The following is an 18,167-nucleotide window of genomic DNA, read 5'->3' as shown; positions in this document are numbered from 1 at the left end:
TTATTTTGTTGAGGAATTTCCCTCAACAACCACAATCATATTTTAGAAATAGCTACTGAGACAGTTGGAGATGTGGATCTTGCTTATATAAAATCCTTTGTTGTGATACATATTGGATGCGGATAAATAAGGAACTAGGAAGCAATATTTTCTGTAATGAGGCAAGTAGAGAGAGGAGTTTAGTACATGCCCAGCCATAGATCTGTGGCCCAGTAGGTAAGTGTAAATGTTGGGTATGCCTGATCATAGACTTATTTTGCTGTTTAAAATGTTCTAAGTGAAATATCCTATCTGATTGTTTTAGTTTCCTTTTTTAGAATTTTTATATAAACATAAAAGTGTTCATAACACTTCTAAGTATGGTCTTCTTATCTAAGCACAGTGTATGACTTAATTAGGTGTGTAACTGAGATGTCAGCTTTATCTTCAAAATTTATATAGCTCTCTGTAGCCATGTTTCATACCTACAATTGAAGGGGGAGAATTACTTTTCTTTTTAAATGCATTTAAAACAACTTTTTAACGGTGTTTAAAATCGTCTTTCTTGTGACATGTTGGAGTTTTGTGTATTTCTGGAGTCTGGTACTAAAGCATTTCTGGTTTACTTGTTCATGGTTTCTGTATTAGTTTCCTGTGGGTGCTGTAACGCATGAACACAAACTTGGAGACTTAGAACAAAGGAAATGTATTCTCTTACAGTTCAGAGGCCAGTTCCCCATCAGTTTCACTGGGCCAAAATCAGGGTATGAGCAGGACTCCCCCTGGAGGCTCTAGGAGAGAATTGATCCTTGCCTCTAGGTGGCTCAGGTGTTCCCTGCTTGAGACTATCCCTCCAGTCTTTGCCTCTCATTGTGTGTGGTGTCAAATCTCCAACTGCCCCTCTCTTATAAGGGCACTTGTGATGGCAGTTGGAGCTCACCTGGGTCGTCAGCTTCATCTCAAAATCTGTAATTTAATCACACCTCCAATGACCCTTTTCTTTATAAATGAACATGTGCAGATTCCAGACTAGGACTGGTATCTTTTGGAGGCTGTTTCTAGCCTAGTACAGTCTCCTCGGCAGCAGTTAGCACAACCAGCCCAGCATGATTAGTGATGCCGTCTCTAGTCACCATTTTGTCCTGAAGGGGTGAGCAAAGCATTATTGTACAGAGGTGGGAAACTGCGGGGGATCAGGTGCAGGTCCCTTTCCCACCTGAGGCTGCTTTGGAAGCTCTTACGTGTGAGTTTGACTCTACAAAGCTGGGAGAGAAATTATACTTTAATAATAACATGACATTAGTAATTACTTTGCTTTGGAGCTTGGTATTAAATACTCAGATTCACATTTGAATTTGTGTGACAGCTCTGGACTTAGAGCAACAGCTCTGCCTTAGGTAAAAGCTCAATTGTGAATTCCCCAGGCTTTTCTTGCAGCACTAATTGAACTCTGACAAGTCATCTAACTTCTCAAATGAGATACATTTCTGACAATATTTATAGGAGCAGATTTTTAACAGGTGTGATCACGAATTCATGGTAGTTTTCTAACACATTGGCAACTGAAGTACTGCCCTGTCAAATTGTATGTTGTAGTATTTAATAGACTGTTGAATGCTTTGGGCAGTTTTGCAAGGCTTCTTATATTGACCTGATCATATGAATTATTACTAACAGATTCTGTGGAACCTTGGAGATAGACTGATTGCAGATAGATTTGAAATAGCCATTGATAAAGACCGATTTGGAATTCTTTGATAGATTGGTGAGTCCTTTTGTAATTGTAGATTTGAGGAAAAGAGTTTATAACCAGATGGGCTTATATGCAGCAGTTAGGTTTCAGACTAGAAAAGGGATGTGTGGTGTGATTGGGCCTGTAGCATGTTGGGCCTAGCGCTGGCTTCCAGCGATCAGAAGGTGTGCCTCTGCCTGTGGACACTGCAGTAGGGAAGACAAGTGCTGTTGGGTAATTACATTAAGCAGTGGGTACAGTTGTAATAAGCATCGTGAAGGAGGAATGTTAAAGTGTGTAACAAGTGTCTTGCCAGTGGGTTTTGGCCCCGGGCAAGTTCGCTATGGATTTGATGTGACCAAAGAAATTGACAGCAAAATGTTCTTTGGGTGAAAGGGTTTTATACCCAACTTTATTTCCAGGTGGCAGGTCAGTCACTAAAATCCCACCACTCAGAGCGAGTCTGCATGCAACAAGCGGTCTCTGTCTCTGGGCCCCTCTGCTTGCACAGCCGTCCTCTGGGCCTCTCTGCACAGTCGTCCCACACAGCCGTCCTCTGGGGCCTCTCTGCACAGTTGTCCCATACAGCCATCCTCTGGGCCTCTGTCCTCGGTGCTGCCACCACTCCAGCCTCTGCTCTGCTCTCCTGCAGCGGTACAGCCGTGCCACCATGTCACGCCGAGAGCACTGGGCAGAGAGCTCTTTATATAGAGTCAGCAGCCATGTATTGCCCACAGGTGTGCAGTGAGCCAGTCAGCCAGGGCCAGGTGAGAATTCTGGCCACAGGAACTCTCATTTTATCCACACAAGGCAGTCTGTGGGATGGAGGACTGGGAGGTTGGGGGAATGGTGGGCAGATTGGCAGTTCTCAAGTACAAAGGCCCTCGGGGCACCGAGCACACCAGGGGATGTAAGTTAGGCTGTGTCTGGAGCATTGGCTGGAGCAAGGGCAGAGTCGGGCAGGGCTGGATCATGCAGGACCTTTTCACAATTTCAAAGGACTTTTATTTTTGCTATTGTGTGTAATTTTCACATGTGAGATAGGCTGGCCAGACATGTGAGAGCCCAGAAGGGGAAACTGGTTTTTTGCTTAGCCACTGGGGCAGTGTTGGAACTGATGGCAGCCTTAGTGTTCTCACTCCTGGGCCAGTGTGGCCTCTTTTGTTCTTGGGTGTGTTGGGGTGGGGGTGAGGGGGTGTTTCCTCTTTGGACAGTGCTTTCTCTCATTTCTATGCTTTTTCTTGATGTTTGTCTTCCTTGTGCTTATTTTAAATATAAAGTTCTTGGAAGCGTGGGATTGTGACCCTGTGAGCATCCCAAAGCCCACAAGTGAAGGTGTCAGAAACTTGTGAAAGTTTCAGTGACGTGGTAGGCTTCTTGTTACCCCAGAAGTCAGATTTTTGAATTGCAGTACTTAAGGTTTTAGAAATTGGCTTTAACTTATATATAAATGATGCAGAGAATTTTTGTGAAGTCTGTTTTAGTTTCCTTTTATAATGTATATACATATATATATTTAAATTTTTATTACAAAAGTAATACATGCTCATTTTGAAAAGTTGAACCTTTTGAAGAATATCTCCTGTGACAGGTAAAAATTGCTGTTTATCTCATTCTCCAGAGATAATACTGTTAACCATTTATTTTTTATTTGTTTTCTTAGCAAATTATAGTTGAACCACTCTCAAATACTTGCTCTGCTTTTTCTTCATAAAGGTGTCCTGAAGTCCTCTAGCAAGCTAGAACCTACTTTTTAGAATGTGTGTTACCTTTTCCTTTCAACCATTTGAGGATTGTTTATCTGCCACTGGATAATTTCTCTAGGATAAATGGAAACAGCTCCACTTTGTGTACTGGTTTGAGTGTCCTTGGTCCTAGCCGGAAATTATGGTGACATTCTTGATAGTTCTTCAGAATCACGTTTCCTTTTTTCTAACAGATTTTTTTAAACCCTGGTTTGTGTTTAAGACAGTCAACAAAAAACTGTGGTCCAAAAGTTTTAAGTACAAAAGGGATTGGAACCAGAGTTCTCAGATTGGGCACTGAGCACTTAACTCAAAAGTTACCAAACGGTTTATAATCCCATGTGTGTCCATAAAGGACAGTAGCAGGATAGGAGAACGCTGACATCTGTTGAGGGCCCGTCACTACCGGTAATGTGAAGTCCATCACTGTACTTTACATGAACCAAGCACATTTTCTGTGAAACAGTTCTGCTTTCTGTTAAAACTTTTCAAGCATCTGGAGTTTTTTGTTCATTTTCCAATTACAAATTCAGAGGTTCAATAAACATTTGGGGGCAAAAATTTTTTAATGTTAATCCCCAAAGATGGCCATGGCTGTTGGTGATTTGGAATGCATGGTGGTAATGGTATGTGTGCTTTTTACCTTAGTGATATTATAATATGACCAGAAGTTTCCTTTTTAAATACAACTCTAAATAATTCCTTAAATACTTTCCTCTTTAAATACAACTCTTACTTTAGCAGTTTTCAAGTATGTTCTATATTATCATAAATTGTCTGCTCTTTCACTTATGTTTGGCACTAGAATCTGAGGTAACATGCTGGTTTCCCCACCTCCTGGTGCAGTGACACCACATAAGGTAGATCTTCCTTTCCTGTTGACTTTAGTGTCAGACAAACCTCTCAAGAGAATGGTACTGCCCATCCCAGAGCACAGTTACACTGGGTTTCCGTAGAGACTGCTCACATCATTTTTTATGAATACTCAAAAATATAGGGAGGAAAGCCTTGCTCAGTACCCTCAGGAATTCCACCCCATTAGCACACTAAGATGGTCTTTATTATTCCAATCAGAGAATTAACTAATCTTATATATATTCATTTAAAAATTATTAATAAAGATCCATTTATAAACTCTCAAAGCATACTGTTCTCAGATTAACTCACCTATTCCTATCATCTCCCACCCTCTGAATTTAATTTACATATGTCTTTTCTGGCACATGAAATGTCTAGTCTTTTTCTCTTATTTGAAACAAATGAACTTAAGAACTTGGAAGACTCCTTTTTATTCCTTATATTCCTCTCTGCCATCTAATTCTTTGCCCAAAGCCCATGTTCTAAGAAATGCCCATTTTAGGAGGTCTCTGTCATTTCTGAGAGAGGCTTCTAGATCGTCAGTGGCCCATTCTGTCCTTGAGTTTCCTCTCATGAAAGAGAGAGGTCTGCCTTCTCAGCATCTGCAGCCCTTTGCAGAGCTGGCCCCTCCCTTCCCGAAGCGAGGGTCCCTCCTGAAGCAGCTTTGTTCTGGCTCCCCCTGTTTCCTCACTGGTTGCTCCTTTTGGGTCCTCTGCTGCTGGTCCCTCATTTTGATCCCCAAATATTTGGGTGTCTTCTTAGTCCTTAGACTGCCTTCATCTGTACTCACTCCCTGGGTGATTTCTTCTTGTCCCATAGCTAGAAATAGCATTAGTGCTCTGACTCCATGTTCATATATCCAGCCCAGACCTGTACTGCAGGCCCTTGTATCCATCTGCCTACTCAGCATCTCTGCTTGGACTCCAGTGGCCATCTCAGACATGACCGAAACCAGACTCTGCACCCATCCACTGTGGAAACCTGGTCCTCTGGTAGTCTCTGGCCTCCATACATGCTATTCCCAATCTTTCGTTTGGAAGAATGATTGAGTACTCTGTCATATGCTCTGTTAACAGATCTCACCTATCAGAAAAACCTTCAGGAAAAATCCTGAAACCAACCACTTCTCCCACTTCTACTGCTGCAAACCACCAGTATCGCTTCTGTTTAGTGCAATAGTCTCTTAAGTAGTACTTCTGTCTTGCCCCCCAAATTATTAGTGGCTTCATTAGATCTGTTTTTTGTTTTGCTTTGAAGCATTCATTTGTGAGCTCTTGCCATAGCAGGCAGCTAGCATGAGCCCTTAAAACTGCACCTTGGGCTCAAGATGGTGGCATGAGTAAGGCGGCGGAAATCTCCTCCCAAAAGCATATGTATTTTTTAAAATACAACAAATACAACTACACCTAAAAGAGAGACCAGAAGATACAGTACAACAGCCAAGCTACATCTACATCTGCGAGACCTCAGCATCTCACGTAAAGGGTAAGATACAAAGCCACAACCCGGTGGAACCCGAGCACTCTCCCCACTCCAGCTCACTAGCAGGAGGAAAAGAATCAGAGTGCGGAGGGAGTGGAAGCACAGGGCTGCTAAATAACCAGCCCTAGTAATCTGCACCAGGAGCACAGACACACATTGCTTGGTGTACTGGATATTAGAGAAACGGAAAGGTAAAATTGGAGACAGAGACTGCGAGTGGGTCCCCACAGAGCTCCCCTGGGACAAAAGAAAAGAGGGTGCTTTTTTAAAAGTCTTAAAGGGACAAGGGTTTAACAGCTGGACAAAATCATCCCAGCACACTCAGCTCAGCAGGCTGGGAATCCTAAGGAACTTCAGGTGCCCCAACCCCCTGGGGGGTAACCCAGCCCCGAAGCCCCTCACAACAATAAGCAGCCCGCCATTCATTCCTCCCAGCTGGCGCTGCAAGCAAACCGGCTGACCCGCCCCAACAGTGGAGCAGCCAGAGAGTGGCCCCACCCACAGCAACCACACAGAGTCTCCTCCCAGCGCGCAGCTAACCGTGACAGACCCAGAGGCTGCCGCCAGCGTGTAGCTACCCAGCACAGATGGAGGAAGCCAGAGCAAGGTCCAGAAGGCACGAAGGGGTGCCGTTCTCGCAGGAGAACACACCCTGTGTGCTTGCCACTCCCTGCAGGATGCCCTGCCCACAGCAGCTCAGGAGATTAGCCCAAAGAGTGCTCCCTGTCTGCGGATAACTGACACAGGCAGCGGAGAAGGGCAAGGCGACCAGCAAGCAGGAAGGAACTTTGTTCTCCCAGCTGACACATGCACCACCTGCCTGCAACTGCTTCTATCGCTATGAAAAGGCAGAAGAATCTGGTCCAGTCAAAAATCACTCAGATAACCCCAGAGAGAGGGCTTGGTAAGATGGATATAACCAATCTTCCTGAAAAAGAATTCAAAATAAAAGTCATAACCATGCTGATGGACCTGCAGAGAAATATGCAAGAGCTAAGAGATGAAGTCCAGAGGGAGATAACAGAAATGAAACAATCTCTGGGAGGACTTCAGAGCAGACTGGATGAGGTGCAAGAGACTGTTAATGGAATACAAATCAGAGAACAGGAATACAGAGAAGCTGAGGCAGAGAGAGATAAAAGGATCTCCAGGAATGAAAGAATATTAAGACAACTGTGTGACCAATCCAAACAGAACAATATTCGCATTATAGGGTACCAGAAGAAGAAGAGAGAGAAAAAGGGATAGAAAGTGTCTTTGAAGAAATAATTGCTGAAAACTTCCCCAAGCTGGGGGAGGAAATAGTCTCTCAGACCATGGAAGCCCACATGTCTCCCAACACGAGGGACCCAAGGAGGACAACACCAAGACATATAATAATTAAAATGGCAAAGATCAAAGACAAGGACAGAGTATTAAAGGCAGCCAGAGAGAGAAAAAAGATCACACCTACAAAGGAAAACCCAGCAGGCTATCATCAGACCTCTCAACAGAAACCTTACAGGCCAGAAGAGAATGCAATGATATATTTAATGCAATGAAACAGAAGGGCCTTGAACCAAGAATACTGTATCCAGCACAATTATTTAAATATGAAGGAGGGGTTAAACAATTCCCAGACAAACGAAAGTTGAGGGATTTGCCTCCCACAAACCAACTCTACAGGATATTTTAAAGGGAATGCTCTAGATGGAAGCACTCCTAAGGCTAAATAGATGTCACCAGAGAAAATAAAATCACAGCAAAGAAAGCAGACCAACCAAATACTAAAGTCAAAAAGTAAAATCAACTATTCACAAAAGCAGTCGATGGAAACACAAAAGAGTACAGAATAAAACACCTAACATATAAAGAATGGAGGAGGAAGAATAAGAAGGGAGGGAAATAAAGAATCATCACACTGTGTTTATAATAGCTTAATAAGAGAGTTAAGTTAGACAGTTAGATAGTAAAGAAGCTACCCTTGAACCTTTGGTAACCACGAATTCAAAGCCTGCGATGGCAATAAGTACATATCTTTTCGATAATCAAATATAAATGGACTGAATGTACCAATCAAAAGATACAGAGTAATAGAATGGATAATAAAAGCAAGACCCATCTATATGCTACTTACAAGAGACTCACCTCAAACTCAAAGACATGCACAGACTAAAAGTGAAGGGATGGAAAAAGATATTTCATGCAAATAATAGAAAAAAGCAGATGTTGCAGTACTAGTGTCAGACAAAATAGACTTCAAAACAAAGAAAGTAACAAGAGATAAAGAAGGACATTACATAATGATAAAGGGGGCAGTCCAACAAGAGGATATAACTATTATTAATATATATGCACCCAATACAGGAGCACCGACATGTGAAACAAATACTAACAGAATTACAGGACCAAATAGAATGCAATGCATTCATTCTAGGAGACTTCAACACACCACTCACTCCAAAGGACAGATCCACCAGACAGAAAATAAGTAGGATACAGAGGCACTGAACAATACACTAGAATAGATGGACCTAACAGACATCTACAGAACTCTACACCCAAAAGCAGCAGGATACACATTCTTCTCAAGTCCACATGGAACATTTTCCAGAATAGACCACATACTAGGCTACAAAAAGGGCCTCAGTAAATTAAAAAAGATTGAAATTGTACCAACAAACTTCTCAGATCACAAAGGTATAAAACTAGAAATAAATTGTACAAAGAAAACAAAAAGGCTCACAAACACATGGAGGCTTAACAACACACTACTAAATCAGTGGATCAATGACCAAATTAAAACAGAGATCAAGCAATATGACAACAACAGCACAAAGCCCCACCTTCTGTGGGAAGCAGTGAAGGCAGTTCTAAGAGGAAAGTATATAGCAATCCAGGCCTATTTAAAGAAGGAAGAACAATCCCAAACGAATAGTCTAAAGTCGCAATTATTGAAACTGGAAAAAGAAGAACAAATGAGGCCCAAAATCAGCAGAAGGAGGGAGATAATAAAGATCACAGAAGAAATAAATAAAATTGAGAAGAATAAAACAATAGAAAAATTAGTGAAACCAAGAGCTGGTTCTTTGAAAAAATAAACAAAATAGATCAACCCCTAGCCAGACTTACTAAGAGAAAAAGAGAATTTATACACATAAACAGAATCAGAAATGAGAAAGGAAAAATCATGTTGGACCCCACAGAAATACAAAGAATTATTAGAGAATACTATGAAAATCTATATGCTAATAACAAAGTGGATAACCAAGAAGAAATGGACAAGTTCCTAGAAAAATACAATTTTCCAAGACTGACCCAGAAAGAAACAGAAAATCTAAACAGACCAATTACCAGCAATGAAATTGAATTAGTAATCAAACTACCCAAGAACAAAACTGCCGATCCAGATGGATTCACCGTTGAATTTTATCCGACATATAGAAAAGACATAATACCCATTCGTAGAAGAGGAGGGAATACGTCCAAACTCACTCATTCTATGAAGCCAGCATCACTCTAATACCAAAACCAGACAAAGACCCCACAAAAAAAGAAAATTACAGACCAAAATCCCTGATGAACATAGATGCAAAAATACTCAACAAAATATTAGCAAACTGAATTTAAAAATATATCAAAAGGATCATACACCATGACCAAGTGGGATTCGTCCCAGGGATGCAAAGATGGTACAACATTGGAAAATCCATCAACATCATCCACCACATCAACAAAAAGGAGGACAAAAACCACATGATCATCTCCATAGATGCTGAAAAAGCATTCCAACAAAATTCAACATCCATTCATGACAAAAACTCTCAACAAAATGGGTATAGAGGGCAAGTACCTCAACATAATAAAGGCCATATATGATAAACCCACAGCCAACATCATACTGAACAGCGAGAAGCTGAAAGGGAACAAGACAGGGATGCCCACTCTCCCCACTGTTATTCAACATAGTACTGGAGGTCCTACCATGGCAATCAGACAAAACAAAGAAATACAAGGATCCAGATTGGTAAAGAAGAAGTCAAACTGTCACTATTTGCAAATGACATGATATTGTACATAAAAAACCCTAAAGACTCCACTCCAAGACTACTAGAACTAATATCGGAATTCAGCAAAGTTGCAGGATACAAAATTAATACACAGAAGTCTGTTGCATTCCTATACACTAATGATGAACTAGCAGAACGAGAAATCAGGAAAACGATTCCATTCACAATAGCATCAAAAAGAATAAAATACCTAGGAATAAACCTAACCAAGGAAGTGAAAGACCTGTACTCTGAAAACTACAGACACTCTTAAGAGAAATTAAAGAGGACACTAACAAATGGAAACTCATCCCATGCTCCTGGCTAGGAAGAATTAATATTGTCAAAATGGCCATCCTGCCTAAAGCAAACTACAGATTCAATGCAATTCCTATCAAAATACCAACAGCATTCTTCAGTGAACTGGAGCAAATAGTTCTAAAATTCATATGGAACCACAAAAGACCCTGAATACCCAAAGCAATCCTGAGAAGGAATAATAAAGCAGGGGGGATCTTGCTTCCCAACTTCACGCTCTACTACAAAGCCACAGTAATCAAGACAATTTGGTACTGGCACAAGAACAGACCCACAGACCAGTGGAACAGAATAGAGTCTCCAGACATTAACCCAAACATATACGGTCAATTAATATACGATAAAGGAGTCATGGATATATAGTAGGGAAATGACAGCCTCTTCAACAGCTGGTGTTGGCAAAACTGGACAGCTACATGTAAGAGAATGAAACTGGATCACTGTCTAACCCCATACACGAAAGTAAATTCGAAATGGATCAAAAGACCTGAATGTAAGTTATGAAACCATAAAACTCTTAGAAGAAAACATAGGCAAAAATCTCTTGGACATAAACATGAGCAACTTCTTCATGAACATATCTCCCCGGGCAAGGGAAACAAAAGCAAAAATGAACAAGTGGGACTATATCAAGCTGAAAAGCTTCTGTACAGCAAAGGACACCATCAATAGAACAAAAAGGCATCCTACAGTATGGGAGAATATATTCATAAATGACATATCTGATAAAGGGTTTATATCCAAAATATATAAAGAGCTCATGCACCTCAACAAACAGAAAGCAAACAATCCAATTAAAAAATGGGCACAGGATCTGAACAGACACTTGTTTAAAGAAGAAATTCAGATGACCAACAGACACATGAAAAGATGCTCCACATCACTAATCATCAGAGAAATGCAAATTAAAACCACAATGAGATATCACTTCACACCAGTAAGGATGGCCACCATCCAAAAGACAAACAACAACAAATGTTGGCGAGGATATGGAGAAAGGGGAACCCTCCTACACTGCTGATGGGAATGTAAATTAGTTCAACCATTGTGGAAAGCAGTATGGAGGTTCCTCAAAAAACTCTAAATAGAAATACCATTTAACCCAGGAATTCCACTTCTAGGAATTTACCCTAAGAATGCAGCAGCCCAGTTTGAAAAAGACATATGCACCCTTATGTTTATCACAGCACTATTTACAATAGCCAAGAAATGGAAGCAACCTAAGTGTCCATCAGATGAATGGATAAAGAAGATGTGGTACATATACATAATGGAATATTATTCAGCCATAAGAAGAAAAAAAATCCTACCATTTGCAACAACATGGATGATGCTAGAGGGTATTATGCTCAGTGAAATAAGCCAGGCAGAGAAAGCCAAGTACCAAATGATTTCACTCATCTGTGGAGTATAAGAACAAAGAAGAAAACTGAAGGAACAAAACAGCAGCAGACTCACAGAACCGAAGAATGGACTAACAGGTACCAAAAGGAAAGGGACTGGGGAGGATGGGTGGGAAGGGAGTGATAAGGGGAAAAAAAAGGGGCATTACTATTAGCAGATGTAATGTAGTGGGTGGGGGGCACGGGGAGGGCTGTACAACACAGTGAAGACAAGTAGTGATTCTACAGCTTCTTACTACGCTGATGGACAGTGACTGTAATGGGGTTTGTTGGGGGGGACTTGGTGATGATGGGGGGAGTCTAGTGATTGGCTGAAGTGTGCTACTAAAATGATTTACTGGTGAAATTTCATAATTCTCAGGAGAAAAATTAAGTTGATAATTTCCTCAAATTAAAATTTTTTATTCCGTAGTTTTTCTTTAGAATTCAGTATCAGTTATTTGCCCTAACAGATGAGCAAGTGAGTAAATAAGTAACTTAGAACAATAGTTCTCACACCAGAGTTTGAATCAGAATCACATGGAGGACTTATTAAAACATAGATGGCTGGGCCTCATCCCAGGTTTTCTTTTTTTATTTATGTCTCTGAATGGGCCCAGTGGATCCTAATTAAAAGCACATCCTACTCACATTACCCTATAAAAATGCAAAGACTTATAAATAAAAAATAAAAATAAATATATCTCTGGGAATGTTGGTTGACCCTTAAGGATTCTCTGTGGAGAGAGAACTTGCTATTTTTTGTCTGTTGGTTTTAAAGCCACATTGCTCTTTTCTATTTCATATAGTTAACATTTTGTGTCTTATCATCAAGGAATATCAGGACTCCTAAAGAGTCTTTTAAAAAAAACCATTCTTCTGTCATTATCCATACATTGTGTGTTAAATGTGGGCATTGAGATGGGCTTCCTAAAGGGCAAAAAGCCCTTCTTCTAGTTCTTTCTCCTTGGAGGTGCACGATGTGGGGGGTGACCAGAAAGCCTGCTGGCAGGTGGCGTGGAGGTTACAGTGGCAGCAGTGTGGTCCCTGTTGGGCCTGCCTGCACGGCCTCTCTCAGCACCTCTCATAACACAGGCCATTTTGTGAAAGAATTGAGGATTTGAAGGAGTCAATCTATAACTTCAATTTACAGTTTAAAAAAATAAATACAGGTTCTGTTAGGTGGTTTAGACCACAACCTCATTTATCTATGAGTGCCTCTGATCTACTCTGTGTTGTGCTAAAGAAAAGAGAAATAAATTCTTGACCTGGGGAACTCTAATCAGTTAAGGAAGCAGACCATTATTATATAGTGACAGAAGGGCTTTTACCTAAATTTTGCAGTAGGGACGTCTGTGTGGATTTGGCATGGAGGATCAAGGATGCCTTCTTGGAACCTGATGGCCAGACAGAAAGACAGGTTGTTTTACCCCAGTCAGGGGAGAAAGAGTGCCAGGGGCATTCACTGCCTTTTTTGCAAGCAAAGAAATGCCTTATGTTTCAAAAGTTCCTGCTCGAGTTGCATGCCTTTTCTTCTAAGTATTAATGTAGGATATCTGATCATCAATAGGAGGTCTTAGATTTAATTTGATAATGTAATAATTGAAAAATCTGTAGTATATAACTGATGTGTCAATGGTTTTACCTGCCCTTTCCTGTTACTTAAGTAGCAGCATTTTTCTGAGTTTAAATGACGTTGATACGAATTGAATTTTAAAAGTGATGGAACCAGGAGAAAAATACATTAGAGAACACTTTTAAAGGTAATCCTTGTTATGGATCAGTTATTTTTTACCTTTTTACCTAAGCATGTCACCGGTACACACATTTTATCCCACTGAATTCAAACCAAATTCCTGTGACATGAAAGAGACATGAGGTCAAGTGAAAATTAATGTTTTATATTTGTTGGGTATTATTGAAGGTGTGTTCAGGTATACATTTCTGGGAGTTCTTCAAAATAATTTACATGTGCACTTTTCTGTGTGTGTGAGAAAAGTAAGGGGAATTGACCTTAGTCTGGTGTGGTGAGAGGCCTTGGGCCCCAGCTGGCCTCTCATGGTTCTTCTGCAGGCTGACTCTGTGGTGTCGGGCACTTTGCCTCAGTCCAGCTGCAAACTGAAGGAGTCGTGCTAGGATCTGGAAGCCCCTGTAGCTTTAAAGTTCTGTTTTTGCACTTTCTTATCCTAGAGCCTTTTTGGTCTGCCTTATATGCTAAAGCATGAGTCCATTACGAGGTGATGCCACGGGCATCCTTTTCCTCATTTCATTACCAACAGATGTAATGTATTACACCTTCACTTCCAAAGGTCCTTATAAATTACAAGCACCCCTCATTATCCAAATCCAGTTACCAAATTCTGCTAATCAAAATTCCGATGGTGAGGGATACCTCTGTATTAGCAAATACAATAATCTCTGAATTTGTGTTGCCATCCTGAAGGAATGCTAGCACGGACTTTCATGATGGACAATACTTGGACATTTGAATACCTTGAACATTGACTTCAGACAACAAAAAGATGTAACAAAGCTGTTGGGGACAAAGCTTAACTTAGATGCCTTTTCTTAAGCTTTCCTCATAAGCGGTGACTTCATAGTAGTTTGCTCACAGTTAGTAGAATGTTACCAGAATGTGTACGTTGACAACGCAGATTACTGAGCTATTACCGAAATATCAGCATAATAAGGAGCAAAGATGATGCTTATCGGTGACTGAAAGGTAAATATTTGTTAGCACTTATTGTTTACCAGTCACTATTTGAAGCACAAACAATGAGCAAGACAGAATGTGTCCCTCCACAGAGTCTGGGAGCACTGCAGACCTTGGCATGACAGGGATGGCTGGGAGCACTAAGATAGTCTCTGAAGAGTGGAAACTGTTACTGCCTCGTATCCTTCTTAAGGGTCTGTGTGGCATGGTCTTTTATGTATTTACCTCCCCGTTTTGTTTTGTTTTTTATATTTTGTTTCTGTTAGGAGAGGACGTTGAAATTATTCTCTAAGCTATTTGAAGAGAGTGACTAAATGCACCTGGGTCAGGCTGTCTGTGGGTATGAAGTGGTTGGGAGAATCCAAGAACATGGTGGTGAATGGCAGGAGAAGTGGAGGCAAGTTGTCTAATGACCATCAGCAGAATCAATCAAAGTTACAGCACACGGGAAAGGACACCGTGAAGGCTGGCAAAAACGCAGTCGAGAGGAGGTCAAGCAGATGTATGTACATGCTTATTAACTCACTCTTGATTGTGATACGGGCGGTAATTCTTTCCAGTTGGTAATGTGTATTGTTCTCTCGTTTTCAAAGCAATTTTTTATGTTTTTACAACTAACAGTATAGTTTTTTTACTCTTTAAAAGTTACATCATTTTTTATTCTTATCCAACATGTACAACTGAAATTTAATGCTTAATAGAATAACTTCAGTCATGCTTTTATATCCGTAACTTTGAATTACACTTTGTAGAATTTACACCTGAATAATTAATGTGTTCTATATGAAAAATTAAGGTGTTGCTACTGAATTTCTTGCAAGTTCAAACTGTATTTTTTATATTTGATTAAGTATAAGCACATATTTCTTTGAAAATGTATAATAAAGTCAACTCTAATTTACCTTATAGTGGCATTGAGGGCAGCTTAGCAGATTGTTGCCATTTCTTCTTTTTATCTAGGGTAAGCAGTCATTTATCCTGACAGTGAAGTACTGTTATAATCAGTTACTTTTTTACCTAAGTACCTCTTGGTGAGAATAGGCTACTCTTTTTGAGAGTTCAGGAAAATAGATTTGATATGTTTCATAGTTCTTCTAGAAGGGGTAAAATGCCCCAGGATAAATGTAAACCTAAGCAGGCAGTTTATGTGAAGATTGTCCAAACATGTATGGCTGTGTTGAGGAGGATAGATTTTTCTCTTACTTTCCCTGAGGTTAATTTAGGTTACAGAACAGCCTGTTACCTTTAGAATCAGCCTGCTCCCAGTAGACTGGGAGTAGCCTGGGGTTTGCTACTGTTTCAGATAGACTGCTCCAGCTGTGTTTCATTTCCTTCTTACCTTTTAGGGGTTTATGCTGTTCATTGGCTGCCCTTAACCTTTCCATGTAAGATCAGGTCACTGTTTTTAGAAAAAGGCAGCAATCTGCTTGGGATAGGAATAGGAAGAGAGAGCCCAAGACTGAGTGGATTCTCCTGTGCGTGGACACTCCTCACCCCTTGGCTTGCGATGGGAACCTGAAGGAATTGAAGAACATAGTGACTTTAGCAGTGATATTGGCTCTGGTTTGTAAATTAGGCATCTTTTAAGTTTTGGTTTTGTTTTTGCAAATTGCTGTTGGTCTCCTTTTGTGCCTCATAGTGCAAAAGGTCTTAATTAGTTAAATTGTTGGAGATACATAAGATTTTAGAAATTGATCCATTGCATGGGCTACACTTTGTCTAGTATAGACAGATTTAGAGGGATAGGTTGGAAAAACCCAAAGAGTGTGAACATGGACAGCATCACTTTGAATGTTATTTAGCAAGAATTGTGCAAAAAGAGGCCAGTGGTGAAGAGAAACAAAGCAATTCTTAGATAAACTGCAACAACTCACTTAACATCAGAACTACAAAATACGTTAGGCAGAAATTCAGCAATATTGAAGGGAGAAATAGACAATTCAGCAATAATTTGGAGACTTCTGTTCCCCACTTCTGGTAGAGGGTAGACCAGTGAGGCAGAAGATGAACAAGGAAAGACCAACAAGCCATACTGTAAACGAGCTCCTCCGAGCAGCCATCTGTGAAGCACTCCACCCAACAGCAGAATATGCTCTTTTCAAATGTACATGAAACATTCTTCAGGATAGACCACAGGCTAGGCCATATAGCAAGCCTCAATAAATTTAAGAGGATTGAAATCATACAGTGTGTGTTATCTGACCACAATGGAGTAAAATTAGAAATTAATAATAGAAATTTGGGAAATCCACACATAAGTGAAAATTAAACAACACATTTCTAAACAACCAGTGGTTAAAGAAGAAATCAAAGGATAAATGAAAAAATACTTTGAGATGATTGAAAATGAAGATACAACATAACAAAACTTACAGGATGTAGCTAAGGCAATGCCTAGAGGGAAATTCATGGTTGTGAACACCTGTGTTAAGAAAAATCTCAATCAGTAACCTAACTTACTTTAAAACACCAGAAAAAGAAAGTAAACTAAAGCCCAAGCAAACAGAAGGAGGGAAATAATACAGTGGAAATTAAGAAAATAGAGAATTGAAAGGCAATAGAGAAAACCAGTAAAGCTGAAACTTGATTCTTTGAAAAGATCAACAAAATTGGCAAAGCTTTAAGCAAAATGGACCAAGAAAAAGACTCAAGAATCTAGAGGGAAGATGAGGCAGTACTGTGCCTTACAGAAATGAAAAGGATAGTAACAGTACTGTGAACAGCTATATATCAACAAATTAGATAACTTAGAGGAAATGAACAAATTCCTGGAAGGTAACTCTTAACTACCAAAACTGTTTCAAGAAGAAATACAAAATCTGAATAAATCTATAAAAAGCAAAGAGATTGAATCAGTCATTAAAAAAAAAATACTACCTACAGAGAAAAATCACAGATCCAGATGGCTTAATTGGTGAATACCGGTAATATTTGAGGAAGAATTAATACCAATTCTTCAAAGACTGTTCCAAACAATTAGGAAGGGAACTCTTCCTGATTCATTAGATGAGGCCAGTAACTTCCTGCTAGTAAAGACATCACAAGAAAACTACAGACCAATGTATTTAATAAATATGGATATAAAAATCCTCAACAAAATACTAGCAAACCAAATCCAGCAACAAATGAAAAGGATTTGATGGCATGACCAAAGGGATTTATCCCAGGATCACAAGGTTGGTTTAACATCTGAAAATCAATTAATGTAATATACTTTATCAATAGCATGAAGGATAAAAACCATATAATCATCTCAATAGAAAAAGCACTTGACAAAATCCAATACCCTTTCAGGATTAAAACAGTCAAAAACCTAGAAATAAAAGGAAATTCTTCAACCTGATAAAGGATATCTACTAAAAACCCACAACTAATGTCATATTTATGGTGAAAGACTGAATGGTTCTCCCCTGAGATCAGGAACAAGACGAGAACATCTGTCTTCAGCACTTCTATCCAGCATTGTACTAGAGGTTGTTACCACAGAAGTTAGGCAAGAAAATGAACTAAAAGGCATCCAGATGAGAAAGGAAGGAGTAAAATCTCTATTTGCAGAAGATGTGATTGTTTATATAGGAAATGCAAAGGAATCCACTAAAAAAATTGTTAGAACTAATAACAGAGTTCTGCAAGCTTGCAGGATACAAGATCAGTATGCAAAAATTGGTTGTACTTTTATACTTTTCAAATGAACAAACTGATGCCGGAGTTCTTGTTTGCGGAGTTGAAGAATGAACTTAGTAAACACCCAAGGTAGGAGAGCCAGGGAGAGGCTTTTATTGAGAGATACAGTGAGAGGACAGGGCCTCTGGCTCACGCCAGGAGGGGACAGGATTGCCCATGGTCGCGTGTTCTCTAGGGGATTTATAGGCTGTTGAGAGAGAAAGGGCTAGGGATGCGGACTCACTGAATGGTCCCCAAATGTTTATC

The 18,167-nt window shown here is 40.0% G+C and overlaps 1 protein-coding gene across 9 annotated transcripts in view; it reads left to right on the top strand.

Annotated features, from left to right (window-relative positions):
• The window catches only part of KMT5B (lysine methyltransferase 5B), a 61,241-nt gene that overhangs the window by 11,616 nt on the left and 31,458 nt on the right, over positions 1–18,167 (top strand). For 4 of the 9 annotated variants that reach the window (XM_036927120.2, XM_036927118.2, XM_036927119.2 and 1 more), the window contains exon 2: positions 14,504–14,739. The exons of 4 other annotated variants lie outside the window; for them this stretch is intronic. In XM_036927120.2, coding sequence (XP_036783015.2) covers positions 14,580–14,739 — 160 coding nt within the window. In that variant the 5' untranslated portion in view covers positions 14,504–14,579. Of the gene's footprint in view, positions 1–14,503; positions 14,740–15,146; positions 15,199–18,167 lie in introns of those variants that run through there. One more of the 9 variants, XM_036927122.2, reaches the window with a different exon arrangement.

This window comes from Manis pentadactyla, chromosome 9, assembly GCF_030020395.1.
Source record: "Manis pentadactyla isolate mManPen7 chromosome 9, mManPen7.hap1, whole genome shotgun sequence".
In the NCBI taxonomy this organism is placed as follows: domain Eukaryota; kingdom Metazoa; phylum Chordata; class Mammalia; order Pholidota; family Manidae; genus Manis; species Manis pentadactyla.
This window is presented reverse-complemented; position numbering and strand designations above follow the sequence as displayed.